General features: G+C 35.4%; 1 protein-coding gene across 1 annotated transcript in view; it reads right to left on the bottom strand.

Annotated features, from left to right (window-relative positions):
- Positions 1–1,644: 1,644 nt before the first annotated feature.
- The window catches only part of LOC129002385 (enhanced level of genomic instability 1-like), a 32,134-nt gene continuing 16,232 nt past the window's right edge, over positions 1,645–17,546 (bottom strand). The window contains exons 7-15 of the mRNA XM_054430133.1: positions 17,054–17,234; positions 13,385–13,533; positions 12,283–12,403; positions 10,886–10,971; positions 10,398–10,578; positions 9,595–9,737; positions 8,967–9,173; positions 8,245–8,438; positions 1,645–2,177 (exon numbers count right to left, since the gene is read on the bottom strand). Coding sequence (XP_054286108.1) covers positions 1,934–2,177; positions 8,245–8,438; positions 8,967–9,173; positions 9,595–9,737; positions 10,398–10,578; positions 10,886–10,971; positions 12,283–12,403; positions 13,385–13,533; positions 17,054–17,234 — 1,506 coding nt within the window. The 3' untranslated portion in view covers positions 1,645–1,933. The remainder of the gene's footprint in view (positions 2,178–8,244; positions 8,439–8,966; positions 9,174–9,594; positions 9,738–10,397; positions 10,579–10,885; positions 10,972–12,282; positions 12,404–13,384; positions 13,534–17,053; positions 17,235–17,546) is intronic.

The following is a 17,546-nucleotide window of genomic DNA, read 5'->3' as shown; positions in this document are numbered from 1 at the left end:
TTTTATCTCTGTAAAATAGCCAATTGGAATGATGAACTAAATTAAAAACTGAAGATCAAGTAAAAAACTTTATAGGAAATATTTCACAATTATTAAGGAAAAATCAAACCATTTACATCAACAAATATATATATTTAAGGAATTATAAAGTAAATTATGTTTCACATCATAAAATTTACAAATTTAACTAACACTGTTTCACTTAAGGATAAAATAAATTAAGCTTTGGATATTCTTACAAGAGCCATTAGAGAATTATAATTACATCTTCTATATTTTACAATTACTGACAGTACAGTATGCCATTGGTATTTTTCCCTTTTGAAAAGAATTTTTTAGGAACAATTCTGGTTTTAGACTGTTTTGTAAGGACAACCTTATAATTTTTTTAACCCATTCCTGACTGAGTTATTTGTCAAGTATCATGCAGTTAGAACTGAGTAAAAAAGGACCAATGTACAATGTTTTGGTAAAAAACTCATTAAAAATGTAATTCATGAAATAAATGCCTAACACTTGTGCTGATATCAATCTACATAAACATTTCCTTTCATATGACACTAATTTTAAATAAAAAATATTTTATAGCAGTTTTCAATACATATATGCATATATATATATATTTTTTTTAAACAAACCTTTTAAAAATAAAAAATCTATTATTTTGTCAAATTTATATAGTATTCAATTTGTTACACAAAAAGTTTTATTTGGTTTGTTTGTATATAAAATCCTTCATTTTATAGCTGTTTTTGTAAAACTATGCAAAACAACAAAATAGGTCTAGGTCTAATACAATTTTTTCACCAAAATTTCATGTGTACAGAGCGTTGGGAGTATTGAAATAAATGGGAAATAATAGTCTAAGCATAATTATAATACTTTTGAAACTAATTACAAGATTGGGAAAATTAGGTAAATCAATAATAATGCATAGTAAAGCCTAATAATAACGCATAATGACGCATTATGCGTGAGGATGGGCGCTGCCCGTGTCTTTCATAACTACGATTTTTAGTCTTTCGTAACCTGACGAGGTAGGACGGGCGCCGCCCGTCTTTAGGCGGGAATTGGTTAATGCTCAAAACGTAATATATTCTAAATTAATATCTACTTACTAGAACCTTAAAGCTGTGAAAACTGTTATTAATACTTAAACATAAAAACCCCGATTAATTTTACTTAAAACTAATCAACTAGTTACAATGATGTAACTTTTATTAAAGGACACATTTTAAAACTAAAGCCCTATTAAAAGGCACTGTAAAACCTTGTGCGATTCCACTTCTTACACAGATTCATATGAATTATTCTTTCCGTTGAGGAAAGTTACAGTAAAACCTCTATTAACCGACACCCATAGAACCAGGAGAAATTCCTTTAAAATGTATGAAATGTCAAAGAAATTCCTTTAAAATGTTTGAAATGTCAAAATCACTAAGACAATTATTTTGGAATGAAATGGCACAGCATACACACCTGAATTCCAAATTTATCATATTCTTTGCAATACATAAATAAAATTTAATTTAAAAACTGTTGCCCAGCAAAAATGTACATTAACACATTCACTGCTAATGATATGTAATACTTTTATAAATGGCTAAAAAACATAAACATTAACATGATCATGTTAATTGAGTGACAATATATCTTTAATTAAATAAATTTTATACTATAAATTGTGGATTAAAATATATTATGTAATTATATACATCATGTATTATATATCTGCTAATATACTTATGACGCACAAGTGCGTCATTAGCAGTGAACGTGTTAAAAATAGCAAAACACATTTTTAAAATGACAGACAACAGAAGGTTTGAAGAGGGAGGTTAAACGAGGTTCCACTATACATTTGAATGATATTTTCCTATACAATTCACATATTATTTACACATTGTACATCACTGACTAGCAGTCAAAAAGGTCATGAGAAAGCGTCGCACATAAAGTCTCTGTATGACTTGCTAGCGTGTATGCCCAGGCCCTGGAGGTAGTTGAAGAATCGGTTGGCTCGTCTCGTATAGTTGGCCAGCCTGACTTGCTCGGATCGCCCTAATTCCCGCAACACAGGCAGGTAGTCACAAGTCACTCCCTGATGGTTGGTGTGTGCCGTCGTCGTAATACCCGGCATGTACAGCTGCTCAGCTTGCCTCAGAATAGAGAGCCACCTGAAAATTGGAGTTTTTAATAATCTGCTGTGTGGCATAATATAATACCCCCGCAGCAGCAAACCTGCAGACTAAGCAAATTTCAACTTGTCTGATTACATTTTTATAAAATATTTCCATAAATAAGACATATTTATCCCAATTTAAATAACATTAGATTTGACGAGTGCTTAGGTTTGCTGCTACAGGGAAGATAAAAAGTGCTTTTTGACCATACGTCAATAGTACAAAAAATGTTATGTTATATTTGTACATCTGATACAAGGTTTGAGGGTGTACAGTAGTTGACCTGTAAGAGTTAAACCATATTTACAGAGCTTTAGCACTAACTTGAGAGATTTAAGCACATAAAATAGACCCATAAAACGATAGGTCAAGCTGTATTTCTAGCCTACATTTTACAGTCCAAATTTATTTAATGATGGATCAAATAAATAAATTTGCCAAATTTTATCAACATATATCCATAAACAAGTAAACTACAACAGTGCTAATTTTCTCCATAAGAATAACATGGGAATTTTTAATTACACTATTTTTGAATTTTCTTCGTGACCGTTAGGCATACTGTTGAAGAGCTTAATTTAAGATAAACTCACAGATTAACAAACACTTCTAACATTATTTTATTTTCATGAACTGAACAAGAATTGTGTATATAAAAACTAAAAAACAAAACATTGGCAGATGACTAATTTAAATCATTTAAATAATCAGCTGACAAAAGCAAGTAAAGACTATTTGAAATAAATTCATTTTACCAACATCCTCCCTTTCTTAACTTTTTTTTATGTCTTTAAAAAGCGTCTGTTGCGAACATATAAGTTTCCACCAACTTGTACCACATATCTTCGATCTCTTTCTTTTTTTATAACTTTACCTTCTACCCAGGGATCCCTTCTCTCTTGAGGTTTCCTTTGAACCCAAACAACTTGTCCTGGTATCAGTGGGGCGAGGTCTTTAGCTCCTTTGTCAAAATATGTTTTGTATGCATCTTTCTTTTTATCCCACTTTTCAATTACTTTCACAGGAACATTAGGACGCAGCAGATCTTCACAAGTGGGTACAAAGCTTTTAGTTCTTCTAGACATTAACAACTGAGCTGGACTCTTACCAATTTCTTTGAGTGGTGTATTTCTCAACTCAAGAAGAGCCTGCTGAAAGTCGCCTTTGTCTTCTCTCACTTTTTTTAAAATACTCTTAAATATCTTTACAGCAGATTCAACTTTTCCATTTGCCTGGTGGTGATATGGAGAGGAAGTAATTATCTTAAATTTCCACTCTTCTGAAAAATCTTTAAATGCTTGACTTAATATAGGGGTGCCACTATCACCAACTACAATGTCTGGAATGCCGTATCTTGCAAATAACTCTTTACAGAAAACAATCAATGATTCAGAGGTACATTTTTGTGTTTTCCTAATCTCAAAAAATGACGAATAGTAATCAGTCACAATAATGAAGTGAGTTGAGCCTTCTTGAGCAAAATCAACCCCGATTCGCTGCCATGGTCGTGATGGTGTTTCTTGAAGTAAGAGGGGTTCTTTCCGTTGAGTCGGTGCATATTTCTTGCATACTAAACATTTTTCAACTTCTTTTCTTATATCTCCTGCCATTCCCGGCCAAAAAAATACATCTTTTGCTCTCCTTATACATGATTCAACCCCTTGATGTGAAAAATGAATTCTATGGACTAGTTCAATTGTCATGCTACTTGGGATAACAATCCGCTCTCCTTTGAGGACAAGTCCGTCTTCAACTCCAAGCTCTTCCTTAAAAGGCCAGTAATTCCATAGCTCCTTGGGAACTTGAGTCTTTCTATTAGGCCAACCATTTATAATCACCGGTATAAGCTTCTGAAGCACGGGGTCTTTGTATGTGTGTTCTTTCAGTTGGTTTAAACGCTCATCCGTAACATTTATGTACTCTAAGGACTTACACTGTTCAAACTCCTTTGTCGAGCTGTTCATTGAGGTTTCAAAAATCATTACTGAATTGTCCTGCATACTGCATTCATACTTAGTTTCTGGGGCGCGTGACAAAAAATCTGCTAAAAGCATTGTTTTACCTGGTCGATAAACAACAGTAAATGTAAACTTCTGCAATCGCAGCAACATTCTTTGCAACCGCTTAGGTGCGTTGACCAAAGGTTTTTTGAAAATAGTCTCAAGAGGTTTGTGATCGGTTTCTACCGTAATATCACACTTACCGAACAAATACTGTTCAAACCTTTCAAAGGCAAATAGAACTGCCAGGCATTCTTTCTCGATCTGAGCATAGTGGCATTCTGTTGGATTTAAAGTCCTTGATATATATGAAACTGGCTTACCATTTTGCAATAGCGAAGCACCCAAACCAAACTGACTTGCATCACATTGCAACGTCACAGGAGAGTCCTTATTGTAATACTGTAGGGTTGGAGAGTTGGTCACCATGTTAACTAATTTCTTGAAAGCCAATGAATGTAATTCCTGCCACGTCCACTTAACATCTTCTTTAATTAGAGTTCTTATTGGAACTGCTACTTCTGACAGTCCTGGCAGAAATTTACTTAAATAATTGATAAATCCCAAGAACCTTTGAGCTTCCTCCTTGTTCTGAGGCTCTTTCATATTTGAGACTGCTGATATCTTGTCAGGATCTGCTTTCAAGCCATCACTGCTCAAAACATGTCCCATGTACTTAACTTCCTTCAGTCCGATTTTACATTTATTCATGTTGAACTTTATATTTCTTTGTCTAGCTCGCTCAAGCAATGCATGCAGATTCTTGTTATGGTCACCTCTAAAGCTTGTTCATCTGTGTCTCCACTGCCGTAAACTACGACATCATCTGCAATCGTAAAAATTCCTTTTAGTCCTTCCAGCTCTTCGTGTACTCGCCGTTGAAATTCTTCTGGAGCTGACTTTACTCCGAAAGGCATCCTTAGCCAGCGGTACCTCCCAAATGGAGTCCAAAATGTCGTTAATTTGCTTGCCTCTTCGGTTAACTTTATATGCCAGAACCCATCTTTTAGGTCTAGAGTACTAAATATCCTGGCTTTTATAAGTTTTTGGAGCAACTTCTTCTATAGTGGGGACCTGATAATGTGACCGCTGGATAGCTTTGTTTAGTTGATGTGGGTCAATACAAATGCGTAACTTGTTCGGTTTCTTAACGACAACCATAGCACTGACCCATGAGGAAGGTTCCGTTACCTTACGTATTACACCTAATTCTTGAAGACGTTGTATTTCACTTTTTATCTCATCTTGTAAAACCAGAGGATATCTTCGAGGTGGAACCACTACAGGAACAACAGATTCGTCAAGTCTAAATTTATGTTTACCCTCAAAGCATCCTAGACCTTGACCAATGTCTTGAAAAGAAGATAGAATGGAGCTTGGATTTGGAGAATTCTTTAACTCAAAAACATCCTCATCTACTGCAATAAGCCCTAACCGTAAACAGTCTTGAGCTCCAATCAATGGAATATGCTTCGTATTGATAACTTCAAACGACATTCTTTGCTTAATATTCTTCCATATAACATGCAATGTTATTTTCCCAAGAGAAGCCTTTGAAGCACCACCATAGAAAGTAAGCGTTGTATTACTTTTTTGGAGGACTGGACGATCAACTCCAACCAGCTCCTTCAAAATATCGTAACTCATTACATTGCATGTCGCCCCGCTATCAAGTTGACATTTTAGCATTCGATTACCTTTCCTAAATGGGACTTTCAAATGGACGAATAGACGTTTTTTTGGAATGTCATCTTCCATTTCATATATGTCATTTTTGTCTACATAATCTCCAGGAATGGTATCTTCACAAGCAGAGCTTACTACTTTAATCTTTTCTTATGCTTTAAGGCACATTTTAGCAAAATGATTGTTTTTTCGACATAAACTACACGCTTTTCCAAACGCAGGACAATAACTTGCTCCTCTTTGGTGTTTCCCCCCACAGAATTTACACGAAAGAAGTTTTTGATCACTGTTTATTCTAAACGACTCATTAACTATATTTTCCGTAGAAGGTTCAGTCTCGTTAGTTCTACGTTCATTGATTTTTTTAGCAAGATTACTAGCCTGCTCATCAGAAAGACATATGCTTGTCGCATTATCAAGAGTCAGATCTTTTTTTGATAAGAGCCGTTTTCTTAAGTCATTATTTGATAAACCTACTACTAACCTCTCACATAAGAGCTGCTCTTCAATTTCAAGCCTAGATAAATTTGACAGTGACTCAAATTCACATTTTCCTATCATTTCATGTAACCTGTTAATATACTCTTTACAAGACTCATTTGGTGATTGTGTAGCACTATTAAACATAAAGCGCTCAAAAGTAACATTCTTAGCATTATTAAAATAATCATCTAGTCTATCAATAATCTCATCAACACTGGCCTTGTCATTGCATATTTTATTTATTAGCTGTAATGTTTTACCTCCAATGAGAGACTGGAATAAAGCTACCTGAACTTTTTTGCTTGTTATCTTGCTGCATTTTGAGCCACCACACGCTTCAGCCAAAGTTAGATAGTTGTTCCATTGGACCTTGAATAACATCCATTTCTCTGCTGCATTTGTTTTGTCCGAAATGTCAAGTGGATCTGGTAGAGGTATTCCATTCATTATTGTAATTCTTCTAATAACCTGACACCATGTTGAAGAGCTTAATTTAAGATAAACTCACAGATTAACAAACACTTCTAACATTATTTTATTTTCATGAACTGAACAAGAATTGTGTATATAAAAAACTAAAAAACAAAACATTGGCAGATGACTAATTTAAATCATTTAAATAATCAGCTGACAAAAGCAAGTAAAGACTATTTGAAATAAATTCATTTTACCAACACATACAACAGCGCTTCAATATACTAAATTATTTCTTTTTTTAAGCTCTACAAAACGGTTTTAAAATAAATTTAAAATAATTTTTAAATAAATTTCAAAAATGGGGAAAACCCATTTTTACCCCATAAACCCCCGTTCCCATGGTCCGATTATGCTGGTTCGCGAACTGGTTCAAATAAACGTAAGTTTACACGTTTGTACCAAATTTCATCAAAATCGGATCATTTTTGCTTGAGTTATCGCGCTAACGGACATATATATATAGAAATATGTATGTATGAATTTGAACAGATGGTGTTTTTGGCCTCTAGGGACTCAAAACAAAAAAATAAATCGGTCCCGGTTCCAGATCTTACCATGAGTACTACGGTGATAGCTTATTCCCTAAATGGGAAATTCGCTAAAAAACAACTTTATTGATAGGAGGTGAACCAGGATAAAACTCTTGATTTATGTTTTTGTCGGTGATCCGACCTGGAAAGTTGAATAGTTATTTTCTTTTGACTTGTATATTTTATTAGTTAAACCCACAGTGCTTTCAGTTCTTAATATGCATTGCGGTTGCGTGATGGCCAGCCGAGGCCGGTGGCGGGAGCAGCTAATGCGCTGTGATTGAGTCTGCGAAAACATTTAAATTTAGTTTCATCCAAATGAGAGGCATATTGTAGCATCTACTGTGTTCCAGTGGTTGTGGATGTAGTTTTACAAGAACCGAAGAACCCAACAGATAGCACTGATAGCAGCACCAAACAAAACTTCTAGCAGGCCCAGTATTGCCTGGTTTAAAAGGAGGGGAAAAGCTGGGACAAAAAATTTGGATTTTGCATAAGTTTGAGTTTAGGTTCATTCCACAATGCTTCACTACAGTAATTATCGTTTCTATTCCATTTCACTAAATCCAAGCCAAAACCCCACACTACACTAAATTTGGAACAGTCCCCACCACTGATCAAATAGAAGGATCTGAAAACGAACTATACTGAATTGAAGTATAAAACTGGCTCAATAAACGGCAATCGGACACAATGTTCCCAGTACGAGGCTAAGCTCACAGTGAAGCAAGGTTGTTGGTAAGGGAGGAGGACTGCAAGTTCTTCTTAAATAAAAAAGTAGGATACAGCTAGTCTATATGGGACGCCTACTTCTGTATTCAACAGTCAATGGTTCATCCGCTTCTCAAACATAGTTTCACATGCTAGCCTACTTTCACAACTCACCTGGCCTCCTGAGGTGTCTGGCTCGTCCTGTGTGATAGGCCAAGCTCCTGGTAGGCCAAGGTTTGCTGTAGCCACTCGGCCTCCTCACTCTGGCCAAGGCTGTGGCCCGAGGTAGGAGCTGTCAGTGCAGTACTGTCCTTCCACCTGGCCGACCAAGCCATCGGACAAGGGTCTTCATGTTCCTCAACACATTCCTACAACAGGGTGTCCCATTGGTAAAGTGAAAACAGGTGACATAGAAAAACTTAATTTCAATTAAAGTCAATGCAAATGTTATTTTTTAGCCAAATGCTGGTAGAGCTTGCTTTTAAATCCAAAGTTTGCAGCATTGATCTCAATCAGGGTCTATTCCAGGTTCATTGGGCTATCAATTAATGATGCTTCAAAATCTTTAAACAGATAAGCATTAATACCTCATGTCCCAGGAACCTTGTTGCCTCCTTGATCGAAAATATCAAACAATTACCAAGAGATTTTCAAAAGGGAGGGACATATGTAAATTTTGTAGATTTTTGGGGACAACCAAGATATAACTAAACAACCAGGGATTTAGGAGGGATCAACAATATCCAGGACCCAACTGAAATGTAGAGAACTTTTCTAAGAGACTGGGGATATCCAGGGCCCGACTGGACTATTGGTGACTTTTCAAAGAGTTCGGATTTATTCCAAGGTATGGAAGACCTGCTCCATTATCACTATCAGCCATCAACTCCACATACCTCTCTGCTGCCAGGGGACAGGATGTCCAGTAGCGCCAGGCGCCGAGTTGTGTCTGCCACTGCGTCAAGCTGGCGCCGCACAGTTGTCTTGTCTGTCTCAGGCCTCAATTCCTCCTCAGGTTCCAGTAGCGTTGGCAGTTCGTAATTCAGTTGGTACCGTCCGGGCCATCCCCACCACAATCTGTTCACGTTGAGTTTGTCTTGAACCTGTAAGAGTTAAACCATATTTACAGAGCTTTAACAAAATGAAAATATTATCTTGTTTCCTCCTAGACGATGCCTGTGAAATTTGTACAAACGCAAAAACATGTGTCTCACCATGATTGCAAGAATTTTTTTGTGATAGCAGAGATGATCTTGATGTGGCAGTGATTGCAAGAAATTATCAAAATTTTGTCATGATTGCAAGAGATAATTATGATCGTCCTGGTGTGAAAGATGAATCACGGTGTCACTATGGTAAATGTACATAACACTCGATTAATGATTGGGCCTACCAAATCATATTGTTCTGCCATACATGTGACCTCATCGCATAGGCCTTCTTAAACTGAACCATTAACTTCTACTGAAATCTAAAACTGTTGTGATAACATAACCATATAAGTAACAAAACTTATCTACCAACCTCTGTATTATTGCACTTGATCATGAGTTGCAGGTGCAATAGACACCTGCGGACATCACAGTTGCAGACAGTGACCAAACGTAAGGCTAGGTCTGTTGACATCATCACCCCCTCCACTAGACCTACCAGCCGCAACCACAAACCTAGACAACCACCATATCAAAGAAAGTCAACAGGTACGCTAGTGTCTAGATTAGTCTTCTAATCTAACAAATTCCAAAAAAAGTTTCAAGTTTTTTACTCGATTGGCTGGATTTAAGAGTGAAATCTCATGTCTTGATTTCAGACATTTTAAGTTTTAGACTCAATCGGCTAAGTTCAAGAGTGAAATCTCAAATTTTATTTAGATTAGTACATTCACAGTTTTCTGCACTACTCCATTCTGCCTTTGTTTTAAACAGTAAATAGAGTGGAATCGGAAAAAGGTAAGTCCCAAAAAATATTTTTGTTTGTTTTTCAGGAGAGAATTTGAAAAGTATGCAATTTTTTCTGATACAAAATCTCTCGATATAATCAAATGGGAAAATCGTTAACTGTTTGTCAAGATAAGGCTATGGCGTCATGTGTGCCAAGTACAACCAATATGCCAATTCAAAATGTAAATATTTGGTGTTTAATTGTTTTTGTTTAAGTAGTTACAATTTGTGTGCATTTTAAATGGTTTACGCTGCTGCTGATTAACTGTGATGGGTTTGAATGTTTGAAACATGAACAGCATGATGAATTAAACAAATTTGCCAAGAAATGCCTATGAAAGTATATATAAAATGTAAAAGTTAAATTTAACATTTGTACAAACTTACTCAGTTTGTTCGGCCTCGGTCTGTTGAATGTGATCCGCAGCAGTTTAGAGTTGTTGAAGCGATCCAGGTGAGTTGAATTGGCCTGGTTGGTGACTAGAACAATCGGCCTCTTGGAGCTTGCAGCAAGGGAGGCCAGAGCCGGAACAAAGCCCTCGTCACAGTCCGCAAATAAGAGATCTGCCTGCAAACACCACAGAAATTTGCTTGTTACGTCAAACAAAAATATTTATGCATCGATTTGTTTAGTGTATACGCTATAAGCATTGTTATTGTGAATGCTTATAAGGCAATGAATAATTCTGTTCAATCTACTAAATTTTTCGACATGCCAAGGATTGGACCTGTCGCTCTCTCAAGCCCAAAATGCTAGACTAGCAACACATGGTACCTATACAGTATATAAATAGTAATTTAACTACCATCATACTAAAAATTGGATAAGTAGGCCTAATGCCATTTTGATTATGGTAAAAGGTCATAAAACTTACATCTTCCACCAAAATAAGTGATGTTTTCTCTGACTTTGACTTTTCAATATGTTTGGACTTTTTCCTCTTCTTCTTCCCTGAACCTTCTGTGGAACAAAAAAAACAATATAAACACCTTCACGTTTCAGTAAAACATAGCTAGTTCAACTGTCAATATCCATCAACAGGCGTGAACAGTAGAACTCCAATCATCGGAATTGGTTGGGACTGTTCCACATTCGTAGTAAAAAATTTAGGGAATTGGATTTTTATCGAAATATAGGGATTTTGACAGGAAATAGACTGAGTCGAGCCGAGCTTTTACAATCATGATCGCAGAACGTGTCTGTGAACCTTAAGTGATAAAAAAATTAGGCTTTCGCCACCATTACGGAGGACGAGTAAAATTTACTGTGACCGCGGAAGATGAAGATGATGTCTACAAGACTGCGAAATATGTTCAAGAATTTGCCGAAGTCGCAAAAACGATGACAATGTTTCCATGACCACAGAGAAAATGATGATGTCTACAGGACCGCGGGAGATATTCATAATTTTGCCGCAATCTCCAAAGACAATGATGATATTTATGTAATTCAGGAGACCATGATGATGTCTACAAGACAGGGGAAGACGCTCATGATTTTGCTACAATCATGGAAAACGATGATAATATCTAAACTATCTACTGTGGGAGAGGTTTTGGATTTTGCCACCATCAAAGCTTCTACATTCTGTAAAAGAAGTTGTTACTGTGGCTTTATGTTTTTAAACTCCTATCGGTAAGCGATTCAGATAACGGGTGATTCGGATAGTTGGAGTTTGAATAATTGGAGTTCTACTATAATACTGTTGTTGAGAGTTATTGGGTTTTTATAATATAATAATTGTAATGTAGGGTTGATGTTGGATTAGCATACTTCATGCTCTTTTTATCTATAAGAAGAACTGTAAACTGTAAAGCCTTCAGCAACATTACAAATAAATGTTCACATGCACTAAACTTTGTCTCAACATATTAATTTTTTTATGCTATGTTCGGACAGTAGATTTAACACCAGTACAGTACTCAACCGGAAATTTGTATTTAAATTTGAAAAAAACTATATCTTTAAAGGAAATTATGGTAAGCTCTTAAGTCAAAGTATTTATATTTTGTTAGACAGGATTGTGAACAAAATTCATCCTGGTTCACACAAATGATTAGGGATCACTACGTTTTCCATGGATAAAAATATGAGCTCACGGGTATAAAATGAGTTCCAAATGTCACGATTGTCTTTTTCTCATCCAGTCGAGCTGCAACCTGACAGATTCTTCAGGATTATTTAAGGTGGTGTAGACTCACACATTTACTTTAAATACTGTACAAAACTTAACATAAGACAACTACAACGACACTATGTTACAAAACTTACGGTTGTTAAACAGTCCACTGATAGGCTGGGACCTCTCCACATGGTGTGATTGAGTTGACTCGGAGAACTCCGCTAAAATGCGTTTGCCTGATCTGTTGCACGATGCGTTTATCTCTAGCACCTAAACAAACCAATCAACTATAATCAATGATTCACATATTTGAAGAGTGATCATTGTGTTCAATAATAAACCCTACATGACACTAAGGTATATTATCATACTATTATCAGTGATTATCTTAAAATGTACATGCTTTTCTTTACTTCCTCGTGCAGACCAATCAGAAAGATTTTTTTGCCAAATCTATTACTCTATTATTTTATTTATATTTTATTTTGTAAAAATGCTTATTAGCATACTACTACCATAGATAAAACATACTCCCTTAGTAGATTTCTCATCCTTATGGAACAGCTGAAGACAATTTTATTGTTAGTTCTGTACGGTTTATGTAGAGGTCGTGTTTTGTTTACAATTTGTTTCCCGTTATTACAGCCATTTAAAACTTCGTTTAACCAAATAATACGATCTAATCATAAACAATAACTTGTCCCCTAGTTATATAACCAAACAGTAAAGCACAAATCAAGAAATTAACCCTAAAATAATAGAAACAAAGTTTTGTCGATACTAGCGCCCATGTGTCACGTACATGAACTAGACACGAAAAACGTGCTTCAAAATTTACAATGGGATGAGAAGTCTACTTGTGTTGGTTAGTCTATGCTACTACTTTCCCTGATTTATATTCAGAAAGTTTATATCAGGAGGAAAGCTTGGACACATACGTCTGAGGAAATAACATTCTTGAAAGAACTTGAGAACAAAAAGGGTACTAAATTATAAATGCAACAAATTTCAAAGTATATTGTCCTCTGCAAAATCATTTTGTATTTTACTCATAATGAATTTGTATGTAACTAATCTCAGATCGGGGTGCATTATATGGCAACATTTGTATGCAACTAACCTAAGATCGGGGTGCATTATATGGCCAATTGCTTCCTTACAATTATCTATACTACGTATTATAACTTATAAAACGTGAATAGCAGTAAAAACACACAGAAATCATGTTAAAAACTGTATTTTGTACCTCACCTTAATATCGAGCTCCTTAGCTATAGCATAGACAGCACTGGTTTTGCCGCACCCACATGGGCCTGATATGACAGCCATGTTGTTGAAGTTGCTGTCATCTCCGTTACTGTCATCACTGACGAATTCATCCCCACTACTGACACTGCCTTCTGTAACAAGACAATTAAGTTGTAGTCATATTACACATAAGAGATCAACTGTGCAGTAGTGCAGTGGTTGTTATTACACAATCACAATATCAAACAATTGAGATGAGAGTCCTACACAAAAGATCAATCAATTATTTAAGATGGGGACACCACTATGAGCGTATTTTAACCCAAATATGAGTGAAGGATGAGTGGCGCAATCTTGTATTCTAGTTAGTGACTAAGGAAGACATATTCCTTAGACACAGCTGTTAATTAATAGTCCATAGGCCCTACAGCTAATGGCAACTAAGGGACCTACAGTTTATAGTGGAATCCGAACCACATTTTTGCCTTGGTATTAACGAATTGGTCTAATTATCAGGATAGTACTGCGGTAGGGGTGGGCGAGTACTCGACCTTCGAGTAATTACTCGAGTTTTTTCAAATACTCGACCTCGAGTCGAGTAGTAATTACTACTCGAAAAGTCGAGTCGAGTAGTTATAAATATTGCCACTTCACGATTTTCTACACCCATATTTAATAAATTATATTTTGTTTTGTGTTGATGCTTTATTTAATCCCCATTCCTACAAAAACAACTATCTAACCTCATATAGGTTAGACCAGCGTAAACCAAATGTTCAACAAACACCCATCGTCATTCAGCAGAGCTAGCAAGAGGACTACTAACAGAAACAGACTTTCACTATCCTACAACAGTCAACAATACGTCTCGATAACGATACAGTAAGTTGAAATAAAGCATTGAATGAATCTATCGAATTGCAATAGAGACTAGTATAACAATGGCAGACGATTCTTGAAGATATTATAAAGTACAGTATCAGATTTAGTTTGAACTGCCATAAAAATATTTTAAACCAAAATATAGAAATAACAAAATATTTTATACCAAAATATAGAAATACAACAAATAAAAATAACCTGTTGTAGCATAATATTTTTTCACATTAATCGGTATTGGTGTTTAGTTTTACAAACCGATAAGTTACTACAAGGAACATCGATGCATCTGAATGACGCAATCTCATTGGGTCTTGGCAGAAAGAAAGAAAAGATCAGTTCCACTTTAAACTCAGTGTTGCCAGATGGACGATAATTGTTGTACTTTTACAACTGTGGTATTGGCGTAAACAAACTATAAGTATAATTTATTTTCTAATCAGTTTACATAAACATGATTAAAATTAGTCAAACTATAAATTTTTTTACGAAATAAAAGCTATAGCTAGCAATTTTGTGATAATTTTACCGACATTCACCATAATGGTGTAATGATAAATATGGCAACGTCAGCCCTGCAAAACAGCTGTTTGATGGGAAAACAAAGCAGAAGCAGAATGAGCAGACTGACTAGAGAGGAGAGAGAGAGAGAGCAGATATGGTGACAGCTGGGCTGGCGTAACAACAAAACAATGGATTGGAGTGATTGAAGTTATGTCAATTGTCAGTTTTGAATGTTTTTACTTTCAAGTGAATTTGTAACTTAAAATAAAATGGATTTTGTTAGTGCAAGTTTAATAGAAAGTAAAATAAACATATTCTGTTTGTGATTTTGATTGTGCAATTTTCAATCTGGTGGCAGAAACATGACAACGACAGTTTGAATTGTAACTTAACCTAGAAAATGTGAGTTTATAAAGAAAGGCCAAATAGGCTATACCGGGCTACAGTGAAATGTGTTTTATTTTAAATTAAGTGTTTAATGTGGGATTTTATTTCGAGATAATAGGCCTACTATGTTTTTGTTTGATATTTTCAGTCTGTCAGAGACAGTGACTTGATCATTTTTATAAATGTATACTGAGTGAAGAGGATAGCCCTAGTACCCATAACCTTCAAACTTAAGAGAGATGAAGTGCTTATCCAATAGTGATTATTTTTAAATACCTAATTGCATATTGATGTTTTTAACTTGTGATACAATATGTAGTTTGATATTAGTTTTCTGTTTTATAAATAAATTCATTTTTATAAATTCTGTTTCTTATTTGAATTGAAATTAATTCTTAAAGTTACCTTATTAAGTTAGTTATTTAGGTTGATTATCATGTTAGTGAGGAGGAATTAAAGGCAAGGAAAAATAAAACACACAAGAACAAGTGATGTGTAGGCCTAAATAATTTAATGCTGCAACCAACAAGTAGTCTAGGCCAAATTTTGTATTAGGCCTAAGGTAGGAGGTACTAATAATTAGTAACCATATAACTTAGAAAATTTGGTATAAGTACTTAAACTACCTATTTAGGCCTAGGCAGGGTTTAGGCTAGGATGAAATTTGTTTCAGCAAAATGCTGCAAACTCTCTGCAAAGACAAAAACTAAGTTAGGCTAACTTAACTGTAGAAAAAATATTATTCAATAACTTAGGCATTTAAAACAAAAAATTCCAGTAGGCTAATATTACATTTGTTTGAACGTTACATATTTAAATTTTATTTGTAGAAAATTTGCCATAGACCTAGCCTGCAAAACAATGTAAGTTAAACTTAGCATTTTTAAGTTGTGAAAAGCAAGATGCTAAAAATACTACCGCAGCTTAAACCCTGGGCCTAGGCCTACTTAACGCGCAACTACTCGACTCGACTCGATACTCGAGTTTTTACTCAAATACTCGACTCGACTCGACTCGAATTGAAAAATCACTACTCGCCCACCCCTATACTGCGGATAGTCAGTACGAATAGTAGAACTTAATAGTGTGTACATTAATCCACATTAGGGAGTATCACATCCACAGTGCATGCCAATAAATATCCACGATTCGTGACCTCCTAGTAGCTGGATTATAGGACGACGCCACCGTCCCAGTTTTCAGATTAGTTAGGGTACCTAATGTTTGTTGTGATACAGGACATATCAATCACACAATGTGGTGTCAATCATGGATGAGAATGGTCACTTTTATTTAGTAAAAAACCTTTGTAAATATTAATTTTAGAGAATATTTACATTGTATATAACATTCTACATTATACAGTGGAGCTGATAAAAATGCTTCTAATGCCTAACAGAATATTTTTGTCAAACAACAGGTGTGGTACAATAATTTTAACTATTTTTGAAACACATTATTTTGACTAGAGACTTCATCAATCGGTCAAAGAAAATTAAAAATCTGTATGCAATTCAAATTAGTCTTTGATAAACTGTGATGCACTTTTCAAACATAGCAAAAAAGGCAGATGTAAAGAATGCATTATTTGTTTATGAAATGTCCAAGGGTGTGCAACAATATTGTCAGGTTTGAAGGGGTTTGGAATACCTGTTTGAAGAGGCATGACACCAGAAAGAATTGGGAAACAAATAGCATATCTGTCACCAGCAATTTTCTGGGAATGTAAAGGAGGAACTTATAAGCTGGGCCAAATATGATTCCTTCCTTAGTCTATTTAGCAATCATTTGGAGGAATGCTAAATCCAAAAGCAGACCTCGCAACATAAGAGCCTCTTAACCAGTAAATTAATTCTAAATTGTACTATATTTAAGATTACATCATTGGTGTTGGCAAATTACCTCTTTTCCTGCAGTTCTTCAAGGTTTCGAGCCACGTTTTCAGTTTCTTGATGTTCTCAGAGTTGCCTACCATATCGGCAGAGTTGGTAGGCTTGTATACCTCAGTCCAGATATCGGATTCTGCCTTGTTTTTATACTCTTTCAGTTTTTTGAAGAGGACTTTAACCTCAGTTTTTGGTTCCTACAACAAAGATTTAGATTAAATAGTTAAATATTCCTTACAAATGTCACGCTATAACACATTAGTTCCATAAGTAGACCAGGCCGGGGTTGGGGTTGAGTATGCAAAATTATTCGGACGCACTTTTTCTTTTGATTGTTGTTAAGGACACTTTGGACAGTAAGAAAACGCATGTTGCCACGATCGGCGTTGGTCGAGTACCAATATGGCTGCCATCCAATATGGCGGACCACCTGACTTGACCTTGATCGAGAAAAATGCAAATAACTCCATCGTTTTTCGACTGATTTTGATAATTCTTTTATAGTTGAA

The sequence above is a fragment of the Macrosteles quadrilineatus genome, unplaced genomic scaffold (assembly GCF_028750875.1).
Source record: "Macrosteles quadrilineatus isolate MER2022 unplaced genomic scaffold, UCM_ALF_1.0 Scaffold_9__3_contigs__length_116548681, whole genome shotgun sequence".
Taxonomy (NCBI): Eukaryota; Metazoa; Arthropoda; class Insecta; order Hemiptera; family Cicadellidae; genus Macrosteles; species Macrosteles quadrilineatus.
Note: the sequence above shows the minus strand (reverse complement) of the source record. Positions and strands in the feature narration are given on the sequence as shown.